This window comes from Mustelus asterias, chromosome 1 (genome assembly GCF_964213995.1).
Source record: "Mustelus asterias chromosome 1, sMusAst1.hap1.1, whole genome shotgun sequence".
Classification (NCBI taxonomy): domain Eukaryota; kingdom Metazoa; phylum Chordata; class Chondrichthyes; order Carcharhiniformes; family Triakidae; genus Mustelus; species Mustelus asterias.
In genome coordinates this window covers 47,323,621-47,349,501 of record NC_135801.1, presented here as the reverse complement: position 1 = coordinate 47,349,501, position 25,881 = coordinate 47,323,621, and the positions used below count along the sequence as shown (strand labels likewise).

Here is a 25,881-nt window from a genome sequence, read left to right as displayed (position 1 = left end):
CCGAGGTTCATGCCTATCCCTTTCCATCACTAAGGTGAACGTAACCAAATTGTGGTCACTATCACCAAAATGCACACCAACTTCCAAGTCTAGCACCTGGTCTGGCTCATTTCCCAGCACCAGATCCAATATAGCCTCACCTCTAGTTGGCCTGTCTACATACTGAGTCAAAAAACCTTCCTGCACGCTTTGAACAAAAACTGACCCCTCTAACGAGCTAGAGCTATAACAATTCCAGTCAATATTAGTCAAGTTAAAATCCCCCATAACAATTGCCCTATTACTTTCACTCCTAAGCAGGATTGACTCCGCAATCCTTTCCTCAACCTCTCTAGAACTTTTAGGAGGTCTATAAAAGACTCCCAACAGGGTGACCTCTCCTCTCCTATTTCTAATCTCCGCCCATACTACCTCAACAGATAAGTCCTCATCAAACCTCCTCTCTGACACTGTGATACAATCTCTGACCAATAATGCTACCCCTCCCCCTCTTCTACCTCCTTCCCTACTTCGACTAAAACATTTGAACCCCGGGACCTGCAGCATCCATTCCTGCCCCTGCTCTATCCATGTCTCTGAAATAGCCACAACATCGAAGTCCCAGGTACTGATCCACGCTGCAAGTTCACCCACTTTATTGCGAATACTCCTGGCATTGAAGTATACACATTTCAAACCCTGCTCCACCCCACCTCTGCAATGCCGTGCATTGCAGTCCCCATCCATGCATCCCTCACTTTCAGCCCCACTACTCAGGATCCCTCCCCCCCCCCCGAATCAGTTTAAACCTCCCTGCATGGCCTTAGCAAATTTACCCCCCAGGATATTGGTCCCCTTCTGATTAAGGTGTAGACCATCCTTCTCATAGAGGTCACACCTTCCCCAGTACGAGCCCCAATTGCTTAAGTACCTGAACCCCTCCCTCCTGCACCATCCCCTCAGCCATGAATTCAAACCTTCCCTCTCCCTATTCCTCTCTAAACTATCCCGTGGTACAGGCAAGAGTCCAGAGATAACCACTCTGTCAGTCTTGGCCTTTAGTTTCCACCCCAACTCCATAAATCCCTGCCTAATATCCCCTTCCCCTATCCTCCCTATGTCGTGTGTCCCCACATGTACAATAACTTGTGGTTTATCTCCCTCCCCCCTAAGAGTCCTGAATACCCTGTCAGACACATCCCGGACCCCAGCCCCTGGTAGGCAACACACCAACCCTGAGTCCCTACCTTTAGTTCCGACCCTCCTATCTGTCTCCTTAATTGTGGAGTCCCCAATCACAAGGCCCAGTCTTTTACAGCCCCTAACCACCTGAGCTTTCTCACTCGGCTCACCCCCAGAGATCTGCTCTCTATGCTCAGTTGATTCCTCCTCAACTGTAGCCTCCAGCACCGAAAACCTATTATGGAGGGGAACCGCCCCAGGGGATTGTCTTCCCGATTGCTTCTTACCCCTCCTCCTGGCATTGACCCAAGCCTCATTTCTAGGAGTTACTATTTCTCTATAACTCCTATCAACTTCCACCTCCGCCTCCCGAATTATGCGGAGTTCCTCTACCTCCCCCTCCAGCTCCTTTACACGCTCCTCCAGAAGCTGCAATCTAATGCACTTCTTACAACTAAAATCTCCTGAAACACTACTGGATTTCCTCACCACATACATCCCACAGGAGATGCAGCATACTGCCTGAACTGCCATCCCTGAAGCCATTACCAGCAAGAAAAAAAGAAAACAAAAAAAAAAAACTTCCCCACACTTCCCCAACTGTCACTCTCCACTGCAGCCCGAGCAACACTCCCTCAGTGAGACACCAACTGTCACTCTCCACTGCAGCCCGAGCAGCACTCCCACAGTGAGACACCAACTGTCACACTCTACTGCAGCCCGAGCAGCACTCCCACACTGAGACACCAACTGTCACTCTCCACTGCAGCCCGAGCAACACTCCCTCAGTGAGACACCAACTGTCACTCTCTTATTATGTGTAATTTTGGTATCCTTCTATGAGAGAGGATGCCCTTGCTATAGAGGGAATACAGCAAAGATTTACTAGGCTGATTCCTGGGGTGACAGGTCTGTCATATGAGAAAACACTAAGTCGGTTAGGATTATATTCACTGGAGTTTAGAAGAGTGAGAGGGAATCTCATAGAACCTTAAAATTCTAACAAGGCTAGGCAGGGCAGATTCCCACAATGGTGGGGGAATCCAGAACTCGGGGTCATTGTTTGAGGATAAGGGGTAAACCTTTTAGAACTGAGGTGAGGAGAAATTTCTTCACCCAGATACAGATGAATGTGTGGAATTCACTACCACAGGATGTAATTGAGGCCAAAACATGTGATTTCAAGAAGAAATTAGATATAGCTCTTGGGGGCTAAAGGGATCAAGGGATATGGGAGAAAGGGGGATCAGGATATTGAATTTGATGATCAGCCATGATCAAAATGAATAGTGGAGCAGGCTTGAAGGGCAGAATGGCCAACTCCTGGTTCTAGTTTCTATGTACGGCATATTGAATAGGGGGAACTGACTTGTATGCTGTGATTTACAGTAAAATCAATTGCATACTAAGGGGGCAATTCTCCCAGCTCTTGCGATGCTGTGGCAGTACAATGGGTCAGGAGACATCGGTGGAGGCCCTTTAGTGGGCTCTCCGCTGGGTGCCATGGTCTCTGCATGTCTCGGGACAGGATTTCTGGAGTGGTCAGAGACTTCAGATAAAAGCTGAATGAATACACTGGGGCTAGGTTAACAATTGTGGAGAGGGGAACCCCCTCCACCACCACCACAACAATGAAATTGACATCTCTGTTGGGGTACTTCAAATGGGACTGCTCACACCAGCAGCTTTTGACAAAGAGCAAGTGAAATCCTTGCTGCAGAATGATTTTTGATTTAAAATCATGCTAGCTGTCCAAGGGGCGTTACCTGGCCACTTCAGAATTTTTGTAGTTGACAGGCAGCAATGAAGATGCTGATCACAGCTGCCAGAAATCATCATGCCAGGGGTAGAAGTGGCAGGCTAGCTATGAGACCGCCATCCCGGGGGTTGGGGTTCAGTCCCTTTCCCTCAGCCCAAGCCCAGCCAACCTCCTGGACCCTTGAGGGAATGTTCCCTCTGCAGCCAGTCAGTGGCAGAGGGCAAATGGGCATTGACTTGCATCCTTGACCCCCCCCCCCCCCCCCCCCCCCAAACCCTTGGGGCCCAATGCACCAGGCCAGGTTGTCAGTGCTGAGGGAGAACCATTGGCACTGCCAAGACACGTCGCCTGAAGGTGGGCTTGAGTAGGGGTAGGGGGCCTGTGGGAGTCTGACGGGGAAGTGAGCTAAGTGGAGGTCTGGTGGGGGGGAGGCAGAGGCTAAGTGAGAGTCTGAAAGAGGAGGAGGCCGAGTGGGGATCTGAGGGAAGGGAGTCACTGATTTCCAATAAAAAAGACCCCATTTATGCCAACTGTTTGCTTCCTATCTGCTAAGCAGCTTTCTATCCATTTTGGGTCACTGTCTGTGTGGAGTTTGCACATTCTCCCCGTGTCTGCGCGAGTTTCCTCCGGGTGCTCCAGTTTCTTCCCACAGTCCAAAGTTGTGTGGGTTAGGTTGATTGGCCATGCTAAACTGACCCTAGTATCAGGGGATTAGCACGGTAAATATGTGGGGTTACGGGGATAGGGCCTGGGTGGGATTGTGGTTGGTGCAGACCTGATGGGCTGAATGGCCTCCTTCGGCACCGCAGGAATTCTATGATTCTCCCCCGGCAGTGAGTTCCAGGCACCCACCCCTCTGTGTTTAAAAAAAAAAAACCACATCTCCTTTAAACCTTGCCCCCCTCTCCATAAACCTATGCACCCTAGTTGTCGACTTCTATCAGGTCACCCTCCACATCCGTCGTTTCAGTGAGAACAAACCAAGTTCCTCCAACCTCTCCTCATAGCTAATGCCCTCCATACCAGGCAACATCCTGGTAAATCTTTTCTGTACCCTCTCCAAAGCCTCCACATCCTTCTGGTAGTGTGGCGACCAGAATTGAACACTATATTCCAAGTGCGCCTAACTAAGGTAATATAAAGCTGCACTCAATTTCCCGGCCAATGAAGGCAAGCATGCCATATGCTGCCTTGACTACCTTCTCCACCTGCATTGCCACTTTCATTGACCTGTGTACCTGTACAACCAGATCCCTCTGCCTATCAATATTCGAGGGTTCTTTATATTTCCTATCTTAGACCTCCCAAAGTGCATTACCTCACATTTTTCCGGATTAAACTCCATCTGCCATCTCTCTGCCCAAGTCTCCACCCGATCTATATCCTGCTGTATCCTCAGATGGTCCTCATCATTATCCACAAATCCACAATCTTACCAATCAAACCAGTTACATTTTCCTCCAAATCATATATTACAAACAGCAAAGGTCCCTGAGGAACGCCACTTGTCACAGCCTTCCATTCAGAAACGCACCCTTCCACTGCTACCCTCTGTCTTCTATGATCGAGTAAGAAGTTTAACAATACCAGGTTAAAGTCCAACAGGTTTATTTGGTAGCAAAAGCCACAAGCTTTCGGAACCTTAAGCTCCTTCAGCTGAGTGGGAATTCTGTTCACAAACAGGGCATATAAAGAGACAAACTCGATTTACAGAATAATGGTTGGGATGCGAATACTTACAGCTAATCAAGTCTTAAAGGTAGAACGTAGAACATAGAAAAGCTACAGCACAAAACAGGCCCTTTGGCCCCACAAGTTGTGCCGAACATATCCCTACTTTTTAGGCCTCCCTATAACCCTCCATCCTATTAAGTCCCATGTACTCATCCAGGAGTCTCTTAAAAGACCCGATTGAGTTTGCCTCCACCACCACTGATGGCAGCCGATTCCACTCGCCCACCACCCTCTGTGTGAAAAACTTCCCCCTAACATTTCCCCTGTACCTACCCCCCAGCACCTTAAACCTGTGTCCTCTCGTAGCAGCCATTTCCACCCTGGGAAAAAGCCTCTGACAGTCCACCCGATCTATGCCTCTCAACATCTTATTCACCTCTATTAGATCTCCTCTCATCCTACGTCTCTCCAAGGAGAAAAGACCGAGCTCCCTCAGCCTATCCTCATAAGGCATGCCACTCAATCCAGGCAACATCCAGGCAATCCCTACAGCTTGCCTGGACTTGCAGAGTCTCACTGGCTGTCCTGTCTGGAGGCAATACACACCTCTTTAACCTGTCTTAACGCTCTCTCCACTCATTGTTTGTACCTTTAAGACTTGATTAGCTGTAAGTATTCACATTCCAACCATTATTCTGTAAATTGAGTTTGTCTTTATATGCCCTGTTTGTGAACAGAATTCCCATTCACCTGAAGAAGGAGCTTAAGGCTCCGAAAGCTTGTGGCTTTTGCTACCAAATAAACCTGTTGGACTTTAACCTGTTGTTGTTAAACCTCTTACTGTGTTTACCCCAGTCCAACGCCGGCATCTCCACTTCTATGATCGAGCCAGTTCTGTGTCCATCTTGCCAGCTTTTGATTTGATTTATTATTGTCACATAGTGAAAAGTATTGTTTCTGGCACGCTATACAGACAAAACATACCGTTCATAGAGAAGGAAACGAGAGAGTGCAGAATGTGTTAGTCATAGCTAGGGTGTAGAGAAAGATCAACTTAATGCAAGGTAAGTCCATTCAAAAGTCTGACAGCAGCAGGGAGCAAACTGTTCTTGAGTCGGTTGGTATGTGAGTTCAGACTTCTGTATCTTTCCCCTGAAGGAAGAAGGTGGAAGAGAGAATGTCCAGGGTGTGTGGGGTCGTTAATTCTGCTGGCTGCTTTGCTAAGGCAGCGGGATGTGTAGACAGAATCAATGGATGGGGGGCTGGTTTGCGCGATGGATTGGGCTACATTCACGACCTTTTGTAGTTCCTTGCGGTCTTGGGCAGAGCAGGAGCCATAACAAGCAGTGATACAACCAGAAAGAATGCTTTCTATGGTGCATCTGTAAAGGTTGGTGAGAGTCGTAGCTGACATGCCAAATTTCCTTAGTCTTCTGAGAAAGTAGAGACTTTGGTGGGCTTTCTTATCTATTGTGTCAGCATGGGGGGACCAGGACAGGTTGTAGGTGATCTGGACACCTAAAACCTTGAAGCTCTCGACCCTTTCTTCTTCGTCCCCATTGATGTAGACAGGGGCATGTTCCTTTACGCTTCCTGAAGTCGATGACAATCTCCTTTGTTTTGTTGATATTGAGGGAGAGGTTATTGTTGCCGAACCAGTTCACCACATTCTCTCTCATTCCTGTACTGTCCCGTCATTGTTTGAGATCTGACCCACTATGGTGGTGTCATCAACGAACTTGAAAATCAAATTGGAGAGGAATTTGGCCACACAGTCATAGGTGTATCAGGAGTATTGTAGGGGGCTGAGAACACAGCCTTGTGGGACACTGGTGTTGAGGATGATCGTGGAGGAGGTGTTATTGTCTATCCTTACTGATTGTGGTCTGTGAGTTAGGAAGTTCCGGATCCAGTTGCAGAGGGAGTGCCGAGGCCCAGGCCACGGAGTTTGGGGATGAGTTTCATGGGAATGATAGTGTTGAAGGCTGAGCTGTAGTCAATAAATAGGAGTCTGACATAGATGTCCTTATTATCTAGGTGTTCCAGGGTTGAGTGCAGGGCTAGGGGAATGGTGTCTGCTGTGGACGTATTATGGCAGTAGGCAAACTAGTAGATCCAGGTCGTCCAGGAGGCTGGAATTGATTTGTGCCATGACTAACCTTTCAAAGCACTTCATAATAATGGATGTCAGAGCCACTGGCCAATTAGTTTTTAAGGCACACTGCTTGGTTTTTCTTGGGTACCAAGATGATGGTCGGCTGCCTGAAGCAGATAGGGACCTCATTGTTGTAAAGAGAGGTTGAAGATATCTGTGAATACCCCCGCCAGCTGATCCACATAGGACCTGAGTGCATATCCAGGTACCCCCATCTGGGCCAGTTGCTTTCCCGTGGGTTGACCTTCAAGAAAGCTGCTCTGACATCTGCAGTGGTGACCCCAGATACAGGTTCATCCAGGGTGGAGGGATACACTCACTGACCTCTTGCATCAAATGCATTGAGCTCATCAGGGAGGGGTGCATTGGAGCCGGCGATTTTACATGCCTTCATCTTGTAGCCTGTTATGTCTTGCAGACCTTGCCATAGTCGGCGGGGGTCAGTGTGGCTAGCCTGGGACTCTAGCTTGGTCCGGTACTGTCTTTTGACATCTTTGATGGATCTCCTTAGATCGTATCTGGCTTTCTTGTATAGGTCATTGTGACCTGACTTGAACGCCTCAGACCTGGACTTCAGCAAGCAGTGGATATCCCTGTTCATCCGGTTTCCGGTTGGGGAACACACGGACTTGTTTCTTTGGCACACAGTCTTCTATACACTTACTCATGAATCATATAGAAACCCTACAGTGCAGAAAGAGGCCATTTGGCCCATCGAGTCTGCACCGACCATAATCCCACCCAGGCCCTACCCCCTTATCCCTACATATTTATCCGCTAATCTCTCTAACCTACGCATCTCAGAACACGAAGAGGCAATTTTAGCATGGCCAATCAACCTAACTTGCACATCTTTGGACTGTGGGAGGAAACCGGAGCACCCGGAGGAAACCAACACAGACACGAGGAGAATGGGCAAACTCCACACAGACAGTGACCCGAGCCGGGAATTGAACCCAGAGCTGTGAAGCAGCAGTGCTAACCACTGTGCTACCGTGCTGCCCATGAAGTCAGTTACTGTAGTGGCGTACTCGTTCAGGCTGGTCGCAGAGTTTTTAATAACTGACCAGTCCACTCACTCCAAGCAGTCCCGTAGGAGATCATCCGATTCCTCAGACCAACATTGTACGACTCTCTTTGATGGATTCTCCCGCTTCAGTTTTTGCTTGTAAGCTGAGAAGAGGAGCACAGTCTTGTGGTCTGATTCGCCCAAGTATGGGCAGACGATAGAGCGGTAGGCATGTTTGATATCTATTGAGCCGTAAGTCCGTGATGGGGAAATTATTGGAGAGGATTCTTCGAGCAGGATTTTCTTCCTGCACTCAGATCACCTCTGATCCCATGCGACTTCACCTTCTGCACCAGTCTGCCATGAGGGACCTTGTCAAAGGCCTGACTGAAGTCCATGTAGACAACATCCACTGCCCTATCCTCATCAATCATCTTTGTCACTTCCTCAAAAAACTTGATCAAGTTAGTGAGACATGACCTCCCCTTCACAAAACCATGTTGCCTCTCGCTAATACGTCCATTTATTTCCAAGTGGGAGTAAATCCTGTCTCGAAGAATCCCCTCCAATAATTTCCCTACCACTGATGTAAGGCTCACCAGCCTTTAATTACCTGGATTATCCTTGCTACCCTTAGTTATTCTCCAATCCTCTGGGACCTCCCCTCTGGCCAGTGAGGATACAAAGATTTCTCTCAAGGCCCCAGCAATTTCCTCCCTTGCCCCTCCAGTATTCTGGGGTATATTCCATCAGATCGTCAATACAGCAACCTTTTTGTTCTCAACGTGACTCAAACTATCTACGCACCCTTTCCCAGACTCATCATCCACCAAGTCCTTCTCTTTGAATAGTGATGCAAAGCACTCATTTAATACCTCGCCCATTTCCTCTGGCTCCACGCATAGATTCCCTCCCCTGTCCCTGAGTGGGCCAACTTTCCCCCTGGCTACCCTCTTGTTCTTTATATATGTACAAAAGGCCTTGAGATTTTCCTTAATCCTGCTGGCCAATGACTTTTCGTGACCCCTTTTAGCCCTCCTACTCCTTGTTTAAGTTTCTTTCTACTTTCCTTGTATTCCACACTTGCTTCGTGTGTTCCCAGCCTCCTGGCTTTGACAAATGCTTCCTTTTTCTCTTTGACTAGGCTCACAATATCTGTCATTATCCAAGGTTCCCGAAACTTGCCATCCTTACAGGAAGGCGCCGGTCCTGAATTCCTATCAACTTACTTTTGAAAGCCTCCCTCATGCCTGATGTTGATTTGCCCCCAATCTACATTCTTCAATTCCTGCCTAATATTGTTGTAATTAGTTTTCCCCCAATTTGGCACCTTCACTTGAGGACTACACTTATCGTTATCCATCAGTACCTTAAAGCTGACTGAATTGTGTTCACTGTTTCCCAGCTGCTCCCCTGGTGAAACATCGACCACCTGGCCTGACTCCTTACCCAATGTGGAGATGCTGGTGTTGGACTGGGGTGAACACAGTAAGAAGTCTCACAACACCAGGTTAAAGTCCAACAGGTTTATTTGGTAGCAAATACCATAAGCTTTCGGAGTGCTGCTCCTTCATCAGATGGAGTGGAAATGTGCTCTCAAACAGTGCACAGACACAGATATCAAGTTCCATTATGTATTAGTATTAATAAATTAGTATTCTGTAACTTGATTTCTGTGTCTGTGCACTGTTTGAGAGCACATTTCCACTCCATCTGACGAGGGAGCAGTGCTCCGAAAGCTTATGGTATTTGCTACCAAACAAACCTGTTGGACTTTAACCTGGTGTTGTGAGACTTATTACTCCTTCCCCAATGCCAGGTCCAGTACGGCCCCTTCCCTGGTTGGACTATCTACATACTGTTTCAAGAAGCCCTCCTGGATGCTCCTTAAAAACTCTGCCCCATTCATGCCCCTAGCAATAAGTGAGTCCCAGTTAATATAGGGGAAGTTAAAATCTCCCACCACAACAACCCTGTTACTTTTAGACCTTGCCAAAATTTGCCTACATATCTGTTTCTCTAAATCCCACTGGCTGTTGGACAACCTATAGTAAATCCCCAATATTTGTGACTACACCCTTCCTATTCCTGAGTATCCATATTGCCTCACTGTAGGTGCCCTCCCGCAGTACAGCTGTGATATTCTCCATAACCAGTAGTGCAACTCCCCCACCCTTTTTACATTCCCCTCCATCCTGCCTGAACCATCTGTATCCTGGAACGTTAAGCTGCCAATCCTGTCCTTCCCTTAAGCAAGTTTCTGTACTAGCAACAACATCAACATAGTTCCTCATACTAATCCAAGCTCTAAGTTCATCTGCCTTACCTGTTACACTTCTCACATTGAAATAAATGCACTTCAGTCCACCAGACCCTCTTTGATTAGCAGTCACGCCCTGACTGCTCTTTGAGTCTTACTGGCCCTACTCTCTGGTTCCTCTTCAGTTAATTCACCTTTGCTTTGATTCCCACCTCCCTGCCAAATTAGTTTAAATCCTCCCGTGTGACACTAGCAAACCTGACCAGAATATTTATGCCCTTCCAGTGCAGATGCAACCCATCCTCCTTGTATAGGTCCCACCTGCCCCAGAAGAGATCTCAATGGTCCAGATATCTGAAACCCTCCCTCCTACACCAGCTGTTTAGCCATGTGTTGAGCTGCACTATCTTCCTATTTCTAGCCTCACTGGCACGTGGCACAGGGAGCAATCCTGAGATTACAACCCCAGAGGTCCTGCTTTTAAACTTTCTACCTAACTCCCTAAGCTGCTGCTGCAGGACCCCATCACTCTTCCTACGTATGTCGTTTGTACCGATATGTATCACGACCACTGATTGTTCACCCTCTCCCTTCAGAATGCTTTCCGCCTGTTCAGAGACATCCTGAGCCCTGGCACCAGGGAGGCAACATACCGTCCTGGAGTGTTTCACGTCCACAGAAGCGCCTATCTGTACCCCTAACTATAGAGTCCCCTATAACTATTGCTCTAGTGCTCTTTGTCCCTCCCTGCTTAACAGCAGAGCCAGCCGTGGTGCCACTGCTCTGGCTGCTGCTGTTATCTCCTGATGGGCCATTTCCCCCCAACAGTATCCATAATGGTATACTTGTTAGAGAGGGGACGACCACCGGGGATTCCTGCACTGACTGCCTACCCCTTCTAGCGATCACCCATCCATCTGCCTGCACCTTGGGTGAGACCACGTTGCATCCTGTCCCCAGAAATGGTTGCTGATGTTCAGTCAATTGAACTTTTAAGACAAAGGCTAATAGAGTTTGAAACATAGAAGAGAGGAGCAGGAGGAGGCCATTTGGCCCTTCGAGCCTGCTCCGCCATTCATTAAGATCATGGCTGATCATCCAATTCAATAGCCTAATCCTGCTTTTTCCTCATAATGTTTGATCCCATTTGCCCCAAGTGCTATATCCAGCCGCCTCTTGAATACATTCAATGTTTTGGCATCAATTACTTCCTGTGGTAATGAATTCCACAGGCTCACCACTCTTTAGGTGAAGAATTGTCTTCTCACCTCTGTCCTAAGTGGTCTACCCTGAATCCTCAGACTGTGACCCCCGGTTCTGGACTCCCCCATCATCGGGTGAAAAATTACAACATGCTACTGTGCAGAGGGACCTGGGGGTCCTTGTGCATGAATCGCAAAAACTCAGTTTGCAGGTGCAGCAGGTGATCAAGAAGGCAAATGGAATGTTGGTCTTTATCGCGAAGGGGATGGAGTATAAAAGCAGGGAGGTCTTGCTGCAATTGTACAAGGTGCTGGTGAGGCTGCAACTAGAGTACTGTGTGTGATTTTGGTCCCCTTATTTGCGGAAGGATGTATTGGCCTTGGAGGGAGTACAGAGAAGGTTCACCAGGTTGATACCGGAGATGAGGGGGTTAGCTTATGAGAAGAGAGTGAGTAGATTGGGCCTGTACTTGTTGGAGTTTGGAAGGCTGAGGAGAGATCTTTATAGAGACATGTAAGATACTGAAGGGGCTAGACAGGGTAGAGGCAAAGAGATTCTTTCCACTTAGAAAGGAAACAAGAACTAGAGGACACAGCCTCAAAATAAGGGGGAGTCAGTTTAGGACAGAGTTGAGGAGGAACTTCTTCTCTGAGGGTAGTGAATCTCTGGAATTCTCTGCCCATTGAAGCAGTGGAGGCTACCTCGTTAAATATGTTTAAGTCACAGGTAGATAGATTTCTGATCAATAAGGGAATTAAGGGTTATGGGGAGCGGGTGGGTAAGTGGAACTAAACCACTATCAGATCAGCCATGATCTTATTGAATGGCGGGGCAGGCTCGAGGGGCTAGATGGCCTACTCCTGTTCCTATTTCTTATGTTCTTATGTTCAATCAGCCGTGTCTGTTGGCCTCGCGTCACTTTCTGACCTGTAATGTCTGATCATCTCCTGCCCCCACTGGACCTGTGGAGATAGCAAGGTCACAAGAAACCCTTCACTCCTTCACTTCCCTAAACTCCAACTACCTCAGCTACTAGTGTCTCGCTTTTTTGCAGGTTTGCATTTTGTGAGCGAGAATGATCCCAGGAATGGAAAGCTTGACATGAGTGTTTAAGGACTCGGGGTCTGTACTCGATGGAGTTTAGAAGGATGTGGGGGGAGGAATCTCATTGAAACTGACAGAATACTGAAAGGCCTGGATAGAGTGGACATGGGGGAAGATGTTTCCATGAGTAGGAGAGACTCGGATCCAAGGGCACAGCCTCAGAGTAACGGGATGACCCTTTAAAACTGAAAGGAGGAATTTCTTCAGCCAGAGGGTGGTGAATTTATGAAATTCATTGCCACAGAAGGCTGTGGAGGCCAGGACAGTGAATATATTTAAGACGGATAGTTTCTTGAATGGTAGGGGAATCAAAGGTTAAGGGGAAAAGGCAGAAGAATGGGTTGAAAACACATTGGACATGATTGAATGGCGGAACAGACTCGATGGGCCAAATGGCCTAATTCTGCTCCTATATCTTATGGTCTTATAGTATGGTTGGCAACTAGCTGAAGATGTGCTGTTTGATACCATGTACCAGTCATTGGGATGTACGACCTACATACCCAGTATCACATCGGCACTGAGATTGATGTACCATATTACTCACTCTGTTAGTTAGAATGCCTTTTTGACTTCACAGCAGCATCCTGTTATTGAAGAGTACTACTCATGCTACTCCTGCACAATAGCAGTGTGTAATTGCTAGCTTCACAAGCTGTTCAAATTTTTGTGGCACCTTACCCTTCTGCTGTCATTTACCTGGCTTGATTTTAATTCCACCAGTTGCCATGGTGATATTTGAACCAGTGTTCCCAGAGCAGTAGTCTGGGTTTCTCTATTTCTTCCAATGACATTCCCCCCTTCGTCACCACCCCTGTGAGACAATGGGCTGAATTAACATGTTACCCTAGAGCTGGGTCAGCAGGTAGATGGAGGAACATTAAATTGGTCGCAAATGCACCCTGCCTTTTACAACAATTGGGACAAAGTACAAGAGAACTGAAGCGGGCCTTCCATCTAGCCTGCCTTGGTACTCGCCGGCACCCATGGTTGGCTACATTCCGCTTCCAGGGTTGGTGGACCCGACTATATCTTGCACTCAATCCCCAGAGTGAAAATCGCACATCTTAAGAGTATTTTTTACCAAAGTGAATTGGATAATTTCCCAGCTCAAGCTACTCCCTTTGATTGGCAAAATAATAAAAAAGATTTGTGTTTCATTGAGAATGGAGAATATCATCAATATATTTCACCTTTGTAACTGACTAGAGATGGTCTTTCAAGAGAAGTGGTTTCCTTTTGCAAGCTGGAATCTGAATCATGAATTGGCTTCTGAAATTGTTTGACTCAGCCCATTGGGTCTACACCAATGCTCCGAAAGGGCATCCTACCCAGGCCCACACCCCACCCTATCCCCATAACTCTGTGCATCTACCATGGCCAATCCACCTAACCGGCACATCTTTGTGTGTAGCCATTCCAAAGGATATTGGCTGGAATTCTCCAACCTTGCCCACGGCTGAGATTCTCCAGTCCCACTGCAGCTGAGCCTGTGGGGGGAGGTGTTTTCTGTTCTTGCTGGCAGCAGTGGCGGTGCATACAACATCTGAGAATTTCGGGCCTTGTTGCAATGATGTGAACCGTGCACTTACTACAAAGTTACTTTTGTGACTTGTGACTTTTTGTGACTCACATCTGTGGTGGGTAAATTGTTGGAAGGTATTTTGAGAGACAGGATCTACAGGCATTTAGAGATGCAAGGATTGATTAGGGACAGTCAGCATGGCTTTGTGAGTGGAAAATCATGTCTCTCAAATTTGATTGCGTTTTTTGAAGGGGTAACCAAGAAGGTGGATGAGGGCAGTGCAGTTGATGTTGTCTACATGGACTTTAGCAAGGCCTTTGAAGCATATGGTAGGTTGTTGCATGAAGTTAAATCTCACGGGATCCAGGGTGAGGTATCTAAATGGATACAAAATTGGCTTCTTGACAGAAGCCAGAGGGTGGTTGTAGAGAGTTGCTTTTCAAACTGGAGGCCTGTGACCAGTGGTGAGCCTCAGGGGTCAGTGCTGGGTCCGCTGTTATTTGTCATTTATGTTAATGATTTGGATGAGAATATAGGGGGCATGGTTAGTAAGTTTGCAGATGACACCAAGATTGGTGACATAGTGGACAGTGAGGAAGGTTATTTCCAATTGCAACGGGATCTTGATCAATTGGGCCAGTGGGCTGACGAATGGCAGATGGAGTTTAATTCAGACAAATGCGAGGTGATGCATTTTGGTAGATTGAACCAGGGCAGGACTTACTCAGTTAATGGTAGGGCGTTGGGGAGAGTTACAGAACAAAGAGATCGAGGGGTACATGTTCATAGCTCCTTGAAAGTGGAGTCACAGGTGGACAGAGTGGTGAAGAAGGCATTCGGCATGCTTGGTTTCATCGGTCAGAACATTGAATACAGGAGTTGGGACGTCTTGTTGAAGTTGTACAAGACATTGATAAGGCCACACTTGGAATACTGTGCAATTCTGGTCACCCTATTATAGAAAGGATATTATTAAACTGGAAAGAGCGCAGAAAAGATTTACTAGGATGCGACCGGGACTTGATGGATTGAGTTATAAGGAGAGGCTGAATAGACTGGGACTTTTTTCTCTGGAGCGTAGGAGGCTGAGGGGTGATCCTATGGAGGTCTAATAAAATAATGAGGGGCATAGACAAGGTAGATAGTCAATATCTATTCCCCAAGATAGTGGAGTCTAAAACTAGAGGGCATAGGTTTAAGGTGAGAGGGGAGAGATACAAAAGTGTCCAGAGGGGCAATTTTTTCCACACAAAGGGTGGTGAGTGTCTGGAACAAGCTGCCAGAGGTAGTAGTAGAGATGGGTACAATTTTATCTTTTAAAAAGCATTTAGGTAGTTACATGGGTACGATGGGTATAGAGGGATATGGGCCAAATGCAGGCAATTGGGATTAGCTTAGGGGTTTTATAAATAAAAAGGGTGGCATGGACAAGTTGGGCCGAAGGGCCTGTTTCCATGCTGTAAACCTCTGACTCTGACTCGTAACTATGAAAGATGACTTTTAACCAAGAGTGTTTCATAGAACCTGTAGAAAATGTACAGTATAGAAGGAGGCTATTTGACCCTGTTGTGTCTGAGCCAGCTCTGAAAGCATTCTCAAATTAGTTTAGCTCTCCTGTTCTTTTTTCATTCCCCTGAAAACATTCCGTGAAACCATTTAAGTTACAGAACAGAAGGAGGCCATACAGCCCACCTTGTCCATGCTGGCCTGAGGACACCCAGGTCCCCTTCCTAATCCCACCTTCCTGCGCTCGGCTGATAGCCCTGTAACTTAGAGCACTTAAGGTACAGATCCAGGTACTTTAAGAGTTTAAGGCTTCTGCCTCCACCATCAACTTAGACAGAAAATTCCAGACACCCGCTACCCTCTACATCTTCCAATTACCTTGAATCCATGTCCTCTGGTTCTACAATTCTCCACCAAGGGAAAAAAAAATTATCCTGTACACTATCTTCTCCATTCATAGTTTTATCAAGTCACCCCTCAGCCCCCTTTGTTCTAAGGAAAATAACCCCAACCCATCTAATCTCTCCTTTATAGCTACACGTTTCTAACCCTGGCAACATTCATCTAAACCTCCTCTGCACACTCTATGGAGTATTATGTCCTGCCGTAATTGGTGACCAGGACTGCACACCAAATTCCAGTTGTGGCCTCACCAGTGTTTTACACAATTCCAACATTTATATCCTTACTTTAATATTCTAAACATCTGTCAGTGAAGGAGAGCATTCCATATGCCGCCTTTACAACCTATAACCCTCCATCCTATTAAGTCCCATGTACTCATCCAGGAGTCTCTTAGAACATAGAACAGTACAGCACAGAACAGGCCCTTCGGCCCACGATGTTGTGCCGAGCTTTATCTGAAACCAAGATCAAGCTTTCCCACTCCCTATCATCCTGGTGTGCTCCATGTGCCTATCCAATAACCGCTTAAATGTTCCTAAAGTGTCGGACTCCACTATCACTGCAGGCAGTCCATTCCACACCCCAACCACTCTCTGCGTGAAGAACCTACCTCTGATATCCTTCCTATATCTCCCACTATGAACCCTATAGTTATGCCCCCTTGTAATAGCTCCATCCACCCAAGGAAATAGTCTTTGAACGTTCACTCTATCTATCCCCTTCATCATTTTATAAACCTCTATTAAGTCTCCCCTCAGCCTCCTCCACTCCAGAGAGAACAGCCCTAGCTCCCTCAACCTTGCCTCATAAGACCTACCCTCCAAACCAGGCAGCATCCTGGTAAATCTCCTCTGCACTCTTTCCAGCGCTTCCACATCCTTCTTATAGTGAGGTGACCAGAACTGCACACAATATTCCAAATGTGGTCTCACCAAGGTCCTGTACAGTTGCAGCATAACCCCACGGCTCTTAAACTCCAACCCCCTGTTAATAAAAGCTAACACACTATAGGCCTTCTTCACAGCTCTATCCACTTGAGTGGCAACCTTTAGAGATCTGTGGATATGGACCCCAAGATCTCTGTTCCTCCACAGTCTTCAGAACCCTACCTTTGACCCTGTAATCCACATTTAAATTAGTCCTACCAAAATGAATCACCTCACATTTATCAGGGTTAAACTCCATTTGCCATTTTTCAGCCCAGCTTTGCATCCTATCTATGTCTCTTTGCAGCCTATCTGTCTCTTTGCAGCCTACAACAGCCCTCCACCTCATCCACTACTCCACCAATCTTGGTGTCATCAGCAAATTTACTGATCCACCCTTCAGCCCCCTCCTCTAAGTCATTAATAAAAATCACAAAGAGCAGAGGACCAAGCACTGATCCCTGTGGCACTCCGCTAGCAACCTGCCTCCAGTCCGAAAATTTGCCATCCACCACCACCCTCTGTCTTCAATCAGATAGCCAGTTACCTATCCAATCTGCCAACTTTCCCTCTATCCCACACCTCCTTACTTTCATCATAAGCCGCCCATGGGGGACCTTATCAAACGCCTTACTAAAATCCATGTATATGACATCAACTGCCCTACCTTATCAACACACTTAGTTACCTCCTCAAAAAATCCAATCAAATTTGAGGCACGACTTGCCCTTCACGAATCCGTGCTGACTATCCCGGATTAATCCGCATCTTTCTAAATGGTCGTAAATCCCATCCCTAAGGACCTTTTCCATCAATTTACCAACCACCGAAGTAAGACAAACCGGTCTATAATTACCAGGGTCATTTCTATTCCCTTTCTTAAACAGAGGAACAACATTCGCCATTCTCCAGTCCTCTGGCACATTCCCTGTGAACAGTGAGGACCCAAAGATCAAAGCCAAAGGCTCTGCAATTTCATCCCTTGCCTCCCAAAGGATATATTTCATCAGGCCCTTAAAAGACTCTATTGAGTTTGCCTCCACCACCACTGACGGCAGCCGATTCCACTCGCCCACCGCCCTCTGTGTGGAAAAACTTCCCCCTAACATTTCCCCTGTACCTACCCCCCGAGCACCTGTGTCCTCTCGTAACAGCCATTTCCACCCTGGGAAAATGCCTCTGAGAGTCCACCTGATCTATGCCTCTCAACATCTTGTATACCTCTATTAGGTCTCCTCTCATCCTACGTCTCTCCAAGGAGAAAAGACCGAGCTCCCTCAGCCTCTCCTCATAAGGCATGCCACTCAATCCAGGCAACACCCTTGTAAATCTCCTCTGCACCCTTTCAATCTTTTCCACATCCTTCCTGTAATGAGGCGACCAGAACTGAGCACAGTATTCCAAGTGGGGTCTGACAAGGGTCTTATATAGCTGCATCATTATCCGCTGACTCCAGAACTCAATCCCTCGATTGATAAAGGCCAGCACACCATACGCCTTCTTAACCACCTCCTCCCCCTGCAGGGCCGATTTTAGATTCCTATGGACCCGGACCCCAAGGTCCTTCTGATCCTCCACAGTACTAAGAGTCTTTCCCTTTATTTAAACTAATTTGGCAGCGGGCTAGGAACCAAGGTAACGGTGAATTAACTGAAGGGGAACTAGAGAGTAGGGCCAGTAAGACTCAAAACAGTGGGCATGGTGTGTTTGCTAATCAGAGGGGCTGGTGGACTGAGGTGCATTTGTTTCAATGCGAGAAGTGTAACAGGTAAGGCAGATGAACTTAGAGCTTGGATTAGTACTAGGAACTATGCTGATGTTGCTATTACAGAGACTTGGTTAAGGGAAGGACAGGATTGGCAGCTTGATGTTCCAGGATACAGACGTTTCAGGCGGGATAGAGGGGGATGTAAAAGGGATGGGGGAATTACACTACTGGTTATGGAGAATATCACAGCTGTACTGCGGGAGGACACCTCAGAGGGCTCATACAACGAGGCAATATGTGTCGAGCTCAGGAATAGAAAGAGTGTAGTCACAATGTTGGGGGTTTACTATAGGTTACCCAACAGCCAATGGGAGATAGAGGAGCAAGCAGATTTTGGCAAGGTGTAAAAATAACAGGGTTGTTATTGTGGGAGATTTTAACTTCCCCTATATTGACTGGGACTCGGTGCTAGAGGTGTGGATGGGGCAGAGTTTGTAAGGAACATCCAGGAGGGCTTCTTGAAACAGTATGTAGATAATCCAACTAGAGAAGGGACCTTACTGGACCTGGTATGTCCACATCATTAGGGAAGGAGCCCAGCCAGGTGGTCGACGTTTCACTAGGGGAGCAGCTCAGGAACAGTGAGCATAATTCAGTCAGTTTTTAAGGTACTGATGGATAAAGATAAGTGTAGTCCTCAAATGAAGGTGCTAAATTGGGGGAAGGCTAATTACAACAGTATTAGAAGGAACTGAAGAATGTAGATTGGGGACAGATGTTTGAGGGCAAATCAACGTCTGGCATGTGGGAGGCTTTCAACTGTGAATTGATAGGGATTCAGTGCTATGACCATTGCTATTTGTAATGTACATAAATGATTTGGAGGAAAATGTAACTGGATTGATTCGTAAGTTTGCGGACGACACAAAGGTTGGTGGAATTGCAGATAGTGATGAGGACCATCAGGGGATACAGCAGGATATAGATTGGTTGGTGACTTGGGCTGAGAGATGGCAGATGGAGTTTAATCCAGACAAATGTGAGGTAGTGCATTTTGGGAGGTCTAATACAGATAGGAAATATACAGTAAATGACAGAACCCTTAGGAGTATTGATAGGCAAACTGATCTGGTTGTACAGATCAGTCACTGAAAGTGGCAACGCAGATAGATAAGGTAGTCAAGAAGGCATATAGCATGCTTGCCTTTATCATCAGCCAGGGCATTGAGTTTAAAAATTGGCAAGTCATGTTGCAGCTTCATAGAACCTTAGTTAGGCCGCACTTGGAATATATGTTCAATTCTGGCCACCACACTACCAGAAGGATGTGGAGGCTTTGGAGAGGGTACAGAAAAGAGCCTCCATGCTGGCGTGAATTGCATGGGGGTCCTTCATTGCACTAAGTGTTGAACGATTGTGGTGAGGGGCATGCTGAAAAGACAGGCGTGGAAACTCCCGTTTTCTCGCTGTTATGACACTTGGAATTTGTTCGAGAAGATTCTGCCCTTAAATCTTAGATTGTCTCCTTCAGAATTTCTCCAATAATGTCTCTACCACTGGGGAAGACTCACTGGTCTGTAGTTCACTGGCTTATCTCCACAACCCTTCTTAAATAGCAGAATCACATTAGCTGTTCTCCAGTCCTCTGGCATCTCCCTCCATGGCCAGAGAGGAATTAACAATTTGGATCAGAATAATTTTCATAAGCGTGTTTTCACTTCATTTTAGCACCAATTCCGGTCAGGATTTCGAATCAACCCTTTTTGGTTTTCTCTGCCTCAACCAGCTTACTGTTTCCTCTGACTGTCAATTGTAGTGGCACAATGGTAAGCATTCACCTGCCTCACAGCGCCAGGGACCCAGGGTCAATTCCAGCCTCGGGTCACTGTCTTTGTGGAGTTCCCCTTGTGTCTGCATGGGTTTCCTCCAGGTGCTCTGGTTTCCAAAGGAGTGCAGGTTAGGTGGATTGGCCATGCTAAATTGCCCCTTAGTGTCAGGGGGATTAGCAGAGTAAAAAACACAGGGTTGCGGGGATAGGACCTGAGTGGTATTGTTGGCTCTCTGGGCTCAATCCCTACAGTGCAGAAGGAGGCCATTTAGCCCACCGAGTCTGCTCCGATTTTCCAAAAGAGCATCTTACCCAGGCACACCCACCCCGCTCTATCCCTATAACCTCATGATTTACTCCATTTAATCCCCTAACCAACATATCTTTGGACACGAAGGTGTAATTTAGCCTGCCCCAACCCACCTAACCTGCAAATCTTTGGACGGTGGGAGGAAACAGGAGCACCTGGAGGAAACCACAGGCACGGGACAAATTTGCAACTCCATATCGACAGTTATCCAAGGCCGGAATCGAACCCAGGTCCCTGTGAGGCAGCAGTGCTAACCACTTACCATGCCAATGGAACAGTTCATCCCCATTTACGCTATCCAGACCCCTCATGCTTTTGAGCATGTCTAACAAGTCTCCTCTAATCTCTTTTCCAAGAACAGACCAGGCTTTTCCAATCTATCCACATAACTGAAGTCTCTCATCAAAGAACAAAGAAAATTACAACACAGGAACAAGCCCTTCGGCCCTCCAAGCCTGCACCGACAATACTGCCCGACTGAACCAAAACCCCCTACCTTTTCGGGGACCATATCCCTCTATTCCCATCCCATTCATGTATTTGTCAAGACGCCCCTTAAAATTCACTATTGTATCCGCTTCCACTACCCCTCCTGGCAGCGAGTTCCAAGCACCCACCACCCTCCTGGGTTTAAAAAAAAAACTTGCCTCGTACATCTCCTTTAAACCTTGCCCCTCGCAGCTTAAACCTATGCCCCCTAGTAATTGACTCTTCCAGCCTGGGAAAAAGCTTCTGACTATCCACGCCTCTCAATCTTGTAGCCTTCTATCAGGTTGCCCATCAACCTCCATCGTTCCAATGAGAACAAAGCAAGTTTCTCCCACCTCTCCTCATAGCTAATGCCCTCCATACCAGGCAACATCCTGGTAAATCTTTTCTGTACCCTCTCCAAAGCCTCCACATCTTTCTGGTAGTGTGGCGACCAGAATTGAACACTATATTCCAAGTGCGGCCTAACTAAGGTTCTATAAATCTGCAACATGACTTGCCAATTTTTAAACTCACTACCCCGGCCGATGAAGGTAAGCATGCCATATGCCTTCTTGACTACCTTCTCCACCTGCATTGCCACTTTCAGTAACCTGTACACCCAGATCCGTTTGCCTATCTATACTTAAGGGTTCTACCATTTACTGTACATTTCCTATCTGTATTAGGCCTTCCAAAATGCAGACCTGTGTAATAAATAGACTCTCAGCAGGGTCAGAACCGTGGCACCACCTTTAATGTTTCTCTTGTTCTTAATCCTAATTAACGCTGATCGTTCTAAAATTTGAAATCACGAACCTCTCTGCTATCATCATTTGTTTTAGAAGGGAACATAACTTTAAAAGAAAATCATTTCCAACCTGACTTCAAAAGTTGATTTTACTTCCAATCAAATGGCAGGGATTTCCAGATTGATTTGTATCATGAATATAAACTGATCAATCTGATGTTTTGATGCACGGATATGGTGTTGTGATAGAGGATCATCCAAAATCATACTGGCCAATTAGGCTCCAAAGCCAGATGGCCTACTCCTGCTCCTATTTTCTATGTTTCTATAGAAGAGATGTTAGTCAATGAGTCTTGTAAGGTTTAAATATACAATTTTAATACACAAAAATAAATTCAGTATGTGAAAGCTCTAAAATTTTACTTTAAATAATATTTTATTCCTTGTTTTATTACAGCAAGATGGAAACCCAGACAACATAAGACTGAAAGGTGAGTTTACTTGTGGATTTCTGGATTTTAGAGACTTGGTGAGAGTGTTGATACTGATGTATAAAATAGCTTCTTTGACATGTTGTGGTTCAGGTCCAAAACTCCAAAGTATTTTATGAAGCCCGTTTGAATCATAAGTTTTGCATTTTGAATTTGGCGAGGATAAGCATAAGATGTTTCACTTCGGTGTAATTCAAGTAACCCACTAGGGAGCTTTTATCAAACAAAGTTTATTTAAGAATTTGTCAACATGTATAGTAAGAAAATTAGCATAAATGTCTATTGATTACAAACAATCTATATAATGTATAACCCTTAATGAATATCTTTAATGTGTTCCAATTAAAACCAAAACTCGTAGACAACACACAACCCTTTTCACAGGTTTAACACAGCACAGATTAATGCTCACTTGATACTGGGATTGAAGCAGTTAGTTGGATTCTGCAGTCCAATGCTCTTGAGACTCTCAACAGTCTGAATACAAGACAGCTTTCCAAAGCACCAGAGACACTCTGGTCCAGCCCCCAACAACAGATTTTTTACTCCAGGAGTGCTTTCAGCTAAACAGCAGAATTTCCCAAAACCAGGGAGAGAGAGGAGATATTGCTTTCAGTCTGATGTCCACTCCTTTCTGAACTAAAACTCAAACCTGCAGCTCAGAACTGAAAATGAAAAAAAAACCGTCTTGTCACTGCCAACCAGTTTTTTATTCCCCTCCTAACAATGTAAAATGAATTTTTTTAAAAACAAAGTTAAAAACAAACAAACAAACCCCAGTGAAGTAGCAATAAAAGGGCATCTGGTAGCCAATCCGGCAATAATGACATCTCTGAAGCTGTGAACTGCAGAAATCATATTTTTTTAAAAAAACTTTTCTTAAAGGTCATCCATTTTGGTAGGAATAACAGCAAAATGGACTATTATTTAAATGGTAAAAAATTGCAGCATGCTGCTGTGCCGAAGAACCTGGGTGTCTTTGTGCAGGAATCTCGAGTTGGTTTGCAGGTAATTAAGAAGGCAAATAGAATTTTGTCCTTCATTGCTAGAGGGATGGAGTTTAAAAACAGTGAGATTATGTTGCAGCTGTATAAGGTGCTGGTGAGGCCACACCTGGAATACTGTGTATAGATTTATTTGGTCTCCTTACTTGAGAAAGGAAACACTGGCACTGGAGGGGGTGCAGAGAGGTTCCGGAGTTGAGAGGGTTGGCTTATGAGGAAAGATTGAGTAGACTGGGGCTATACTCATTGGAATTCAGATGAATGTGGGGAGATCTTATAGAAACATCTAAGATTATGAAGGAAATAGATAAGATACAAGCAGGGAAGTTGTTTCCACTGGCGGGCGAAACTAGAACTAGGGGGCAAACTCTCAAAATAAGGGGAAGCAGATTTAGGACTGAGTTGAGGAGGAACTTCTTCACACAAAGGGTTGTGAATCTGTGGAATTCGCTGCCCAGTGAAGCAGTTGAGGCTACCTCATTGTTTTTAAGGCAAGGATAGATAAATTTTTGAACAGTAAAGGAATTGAGCGTTATGGTGAGCGGGCAGGTAAGTGGAGCTGAGTCCACAAAAAGATCAGCCATGATCTTATTGAATGGCGGAGCAGGCTCAAGGGGCCAGATGGCCTACTCCTGCTCCGCGTTCTTATGAAACTAATGTCACAGCCATAAGTTTGCTTTGTAGCTATGCAGGAATTAATTTTAGTTTAACATGAAAAACTGATCATGGAAGCACATCAGTTCATCGATAACTTAATGGAATTGAAAATCTGGTAGGTTTTATAATGGGCAGGCAATCTGCTCTGCTAGTTTTCCACCTAAAGTTAGATTTATCCCTGTAAACAATATGGAAAATAAGAGATCTAATTACATTCAAGAAACCATGAACCTCTCCGTATTAAGTATTTTGAATACTTAACCTGTATAACATTTTCTTAAAATGGTGTTCTTCCGTGGCTCACTGAGAACAGCCTGTGTTTGTGCAGGGGGTGAAGCAAGTTCCTGCTAGTTCGGAGATGCTACTTTAAATCAAGTTGCCTAATCCCTGTTTATTTAGATTCACAACACAAGTTTTTCAGCTCCTTTCTTGCTATACGGTGAATAAAGGCTAACAAAATAATCTGTGGGTTTATTCCTTATGTAAAATCTTTTCATTGGGGGCATGTGATCCAAATTATTTAAGGCATCACAGACAATTACTAAAGCTTAATGAAGCATTATACTACAGATAAAATTTGCTGTTTATTTCACTTTAATTTTGTCAATCCAATTTCTTAAAAATGTTGACCAAGGAACTCACTAAGTTCCTTGAATCATTTACTGAAAAAACCATATGCAGTTAGTATTTTGAAGAGCTAAAAGCGGGTTCCAGGATTGTGGTAATATAATACATGCAGGGACACATGGAGTGAAATTTCTCCTCCAACAGAATTATGTCATAATGGCAAGAAATTCGGAGTGATCCTCGTGCTCCGTCAAGTGCACTCCGGACTGCAATTGTCCCACACTGAGTTACTTTTTCGGAGTGTGGTAAGTTACACGTCAGTTCTAGGTGTGGAGGGGCTTGGCCTAAACATGCTAGTGATCTAGTTTGCAGAGTGCCTGGACACCTTTCACAAGGGTGCCCCAGTGTCTCAGTGCACTGAGACCACCTTCCCCCATGGAAACCATAAGTCATCAGCGACATGTTCCCTCACCCCCTCCCCAACACAGGTTCCTGGTGGGTCTGCCTGCCTAATCCAATGGAGCCCTCTGCAAGACCCCCCCCCCCCCCAAAAAAAAAAACAGGATCCACCCCTGATGCATTGCCAGCGTGTCCGGTGGACACTGACCGGCCATACCCCAAACACTGGAGGGCTTCAAGTTCCCCAGCGTGGACATAGTTCCTGGTCTCTGCTAGTGGAGAGCAGTCGTGATTCTCACTGTTCTCGCACTGCACCCAAAGGTCAGAAGATCCCAGGAGCTGAGAGAATCTGGCATCGAACAACTTATCTGTATTTAATGCTACTTTAAATATGCTAATTGGGATCCAGTTTGCAGCATTAGAAAGGGACCAAGATGATTGCAAACTGTTTGGCACTAGGCACTGACCTGAAATTCAGGCCCACACGCTAGTTTCCTGGATCAGCGCAATTTGCACCAGGTGTGGTGAGGTCAGAAAATTGCCCCCATGATTTGTGTCACTGCTGCCAAGTTCACTTTATCATTTATATTGTACTTACTGTATGTCGTTAAAATATTTCCCTATATATAAAGCTCTCAAAGAAATATAAATTGTATATAAATTCACAACGCAACCTGAAGAAGAATGCACATTTAATATCCTAGATGTAGCAGTGCATCCCACCCTGCAACCCATCTACCCTCCTCTGCCCCATCATAAAGGTTTCAGTATTTATGTATTTGGGGTAGTAAGATTCAGATATTTATTTACAGCAGTGGACAAGGAAGACACAAAGTTAATTTTCTGGTTCTGAAGGTCATTAGATGCTGGCAACGCATATTGGAAAAATCACAGATGCACACTTGCAGTTTTCCAATATGCCACTACAAGTGTGCAAATGTTTTCCATTGTGAGACTGTATTTAGAAAACTCTTTTTTCACAAACCAATGAGAAAACACACACGGCTGTAT

The 25,881-nt window shown here is 45.8% G+C and overlaps 1 protein-coding gene across 1 annotated transcript in view; it reads left to right on the top strand.

The window, feature by feature from the left end:
- fstl5 (follistatin-like 5) overlaps positions 1-25,881 on the top strand; it is a 780,144-nt gene that overhangs the window by 123,050 nt on the left and 631,213 nt on the right. The window contains exon 3 of the mRNA XM_078209651.1: positions 22,210-22,243. Coding sequence (XP_078065777.1) covers positions 22,210-22,243 — 34 coding nt within the window. The remainder of the gene's footprint in view (positions 1-22,209; positions 22,244-25,881) is intronic.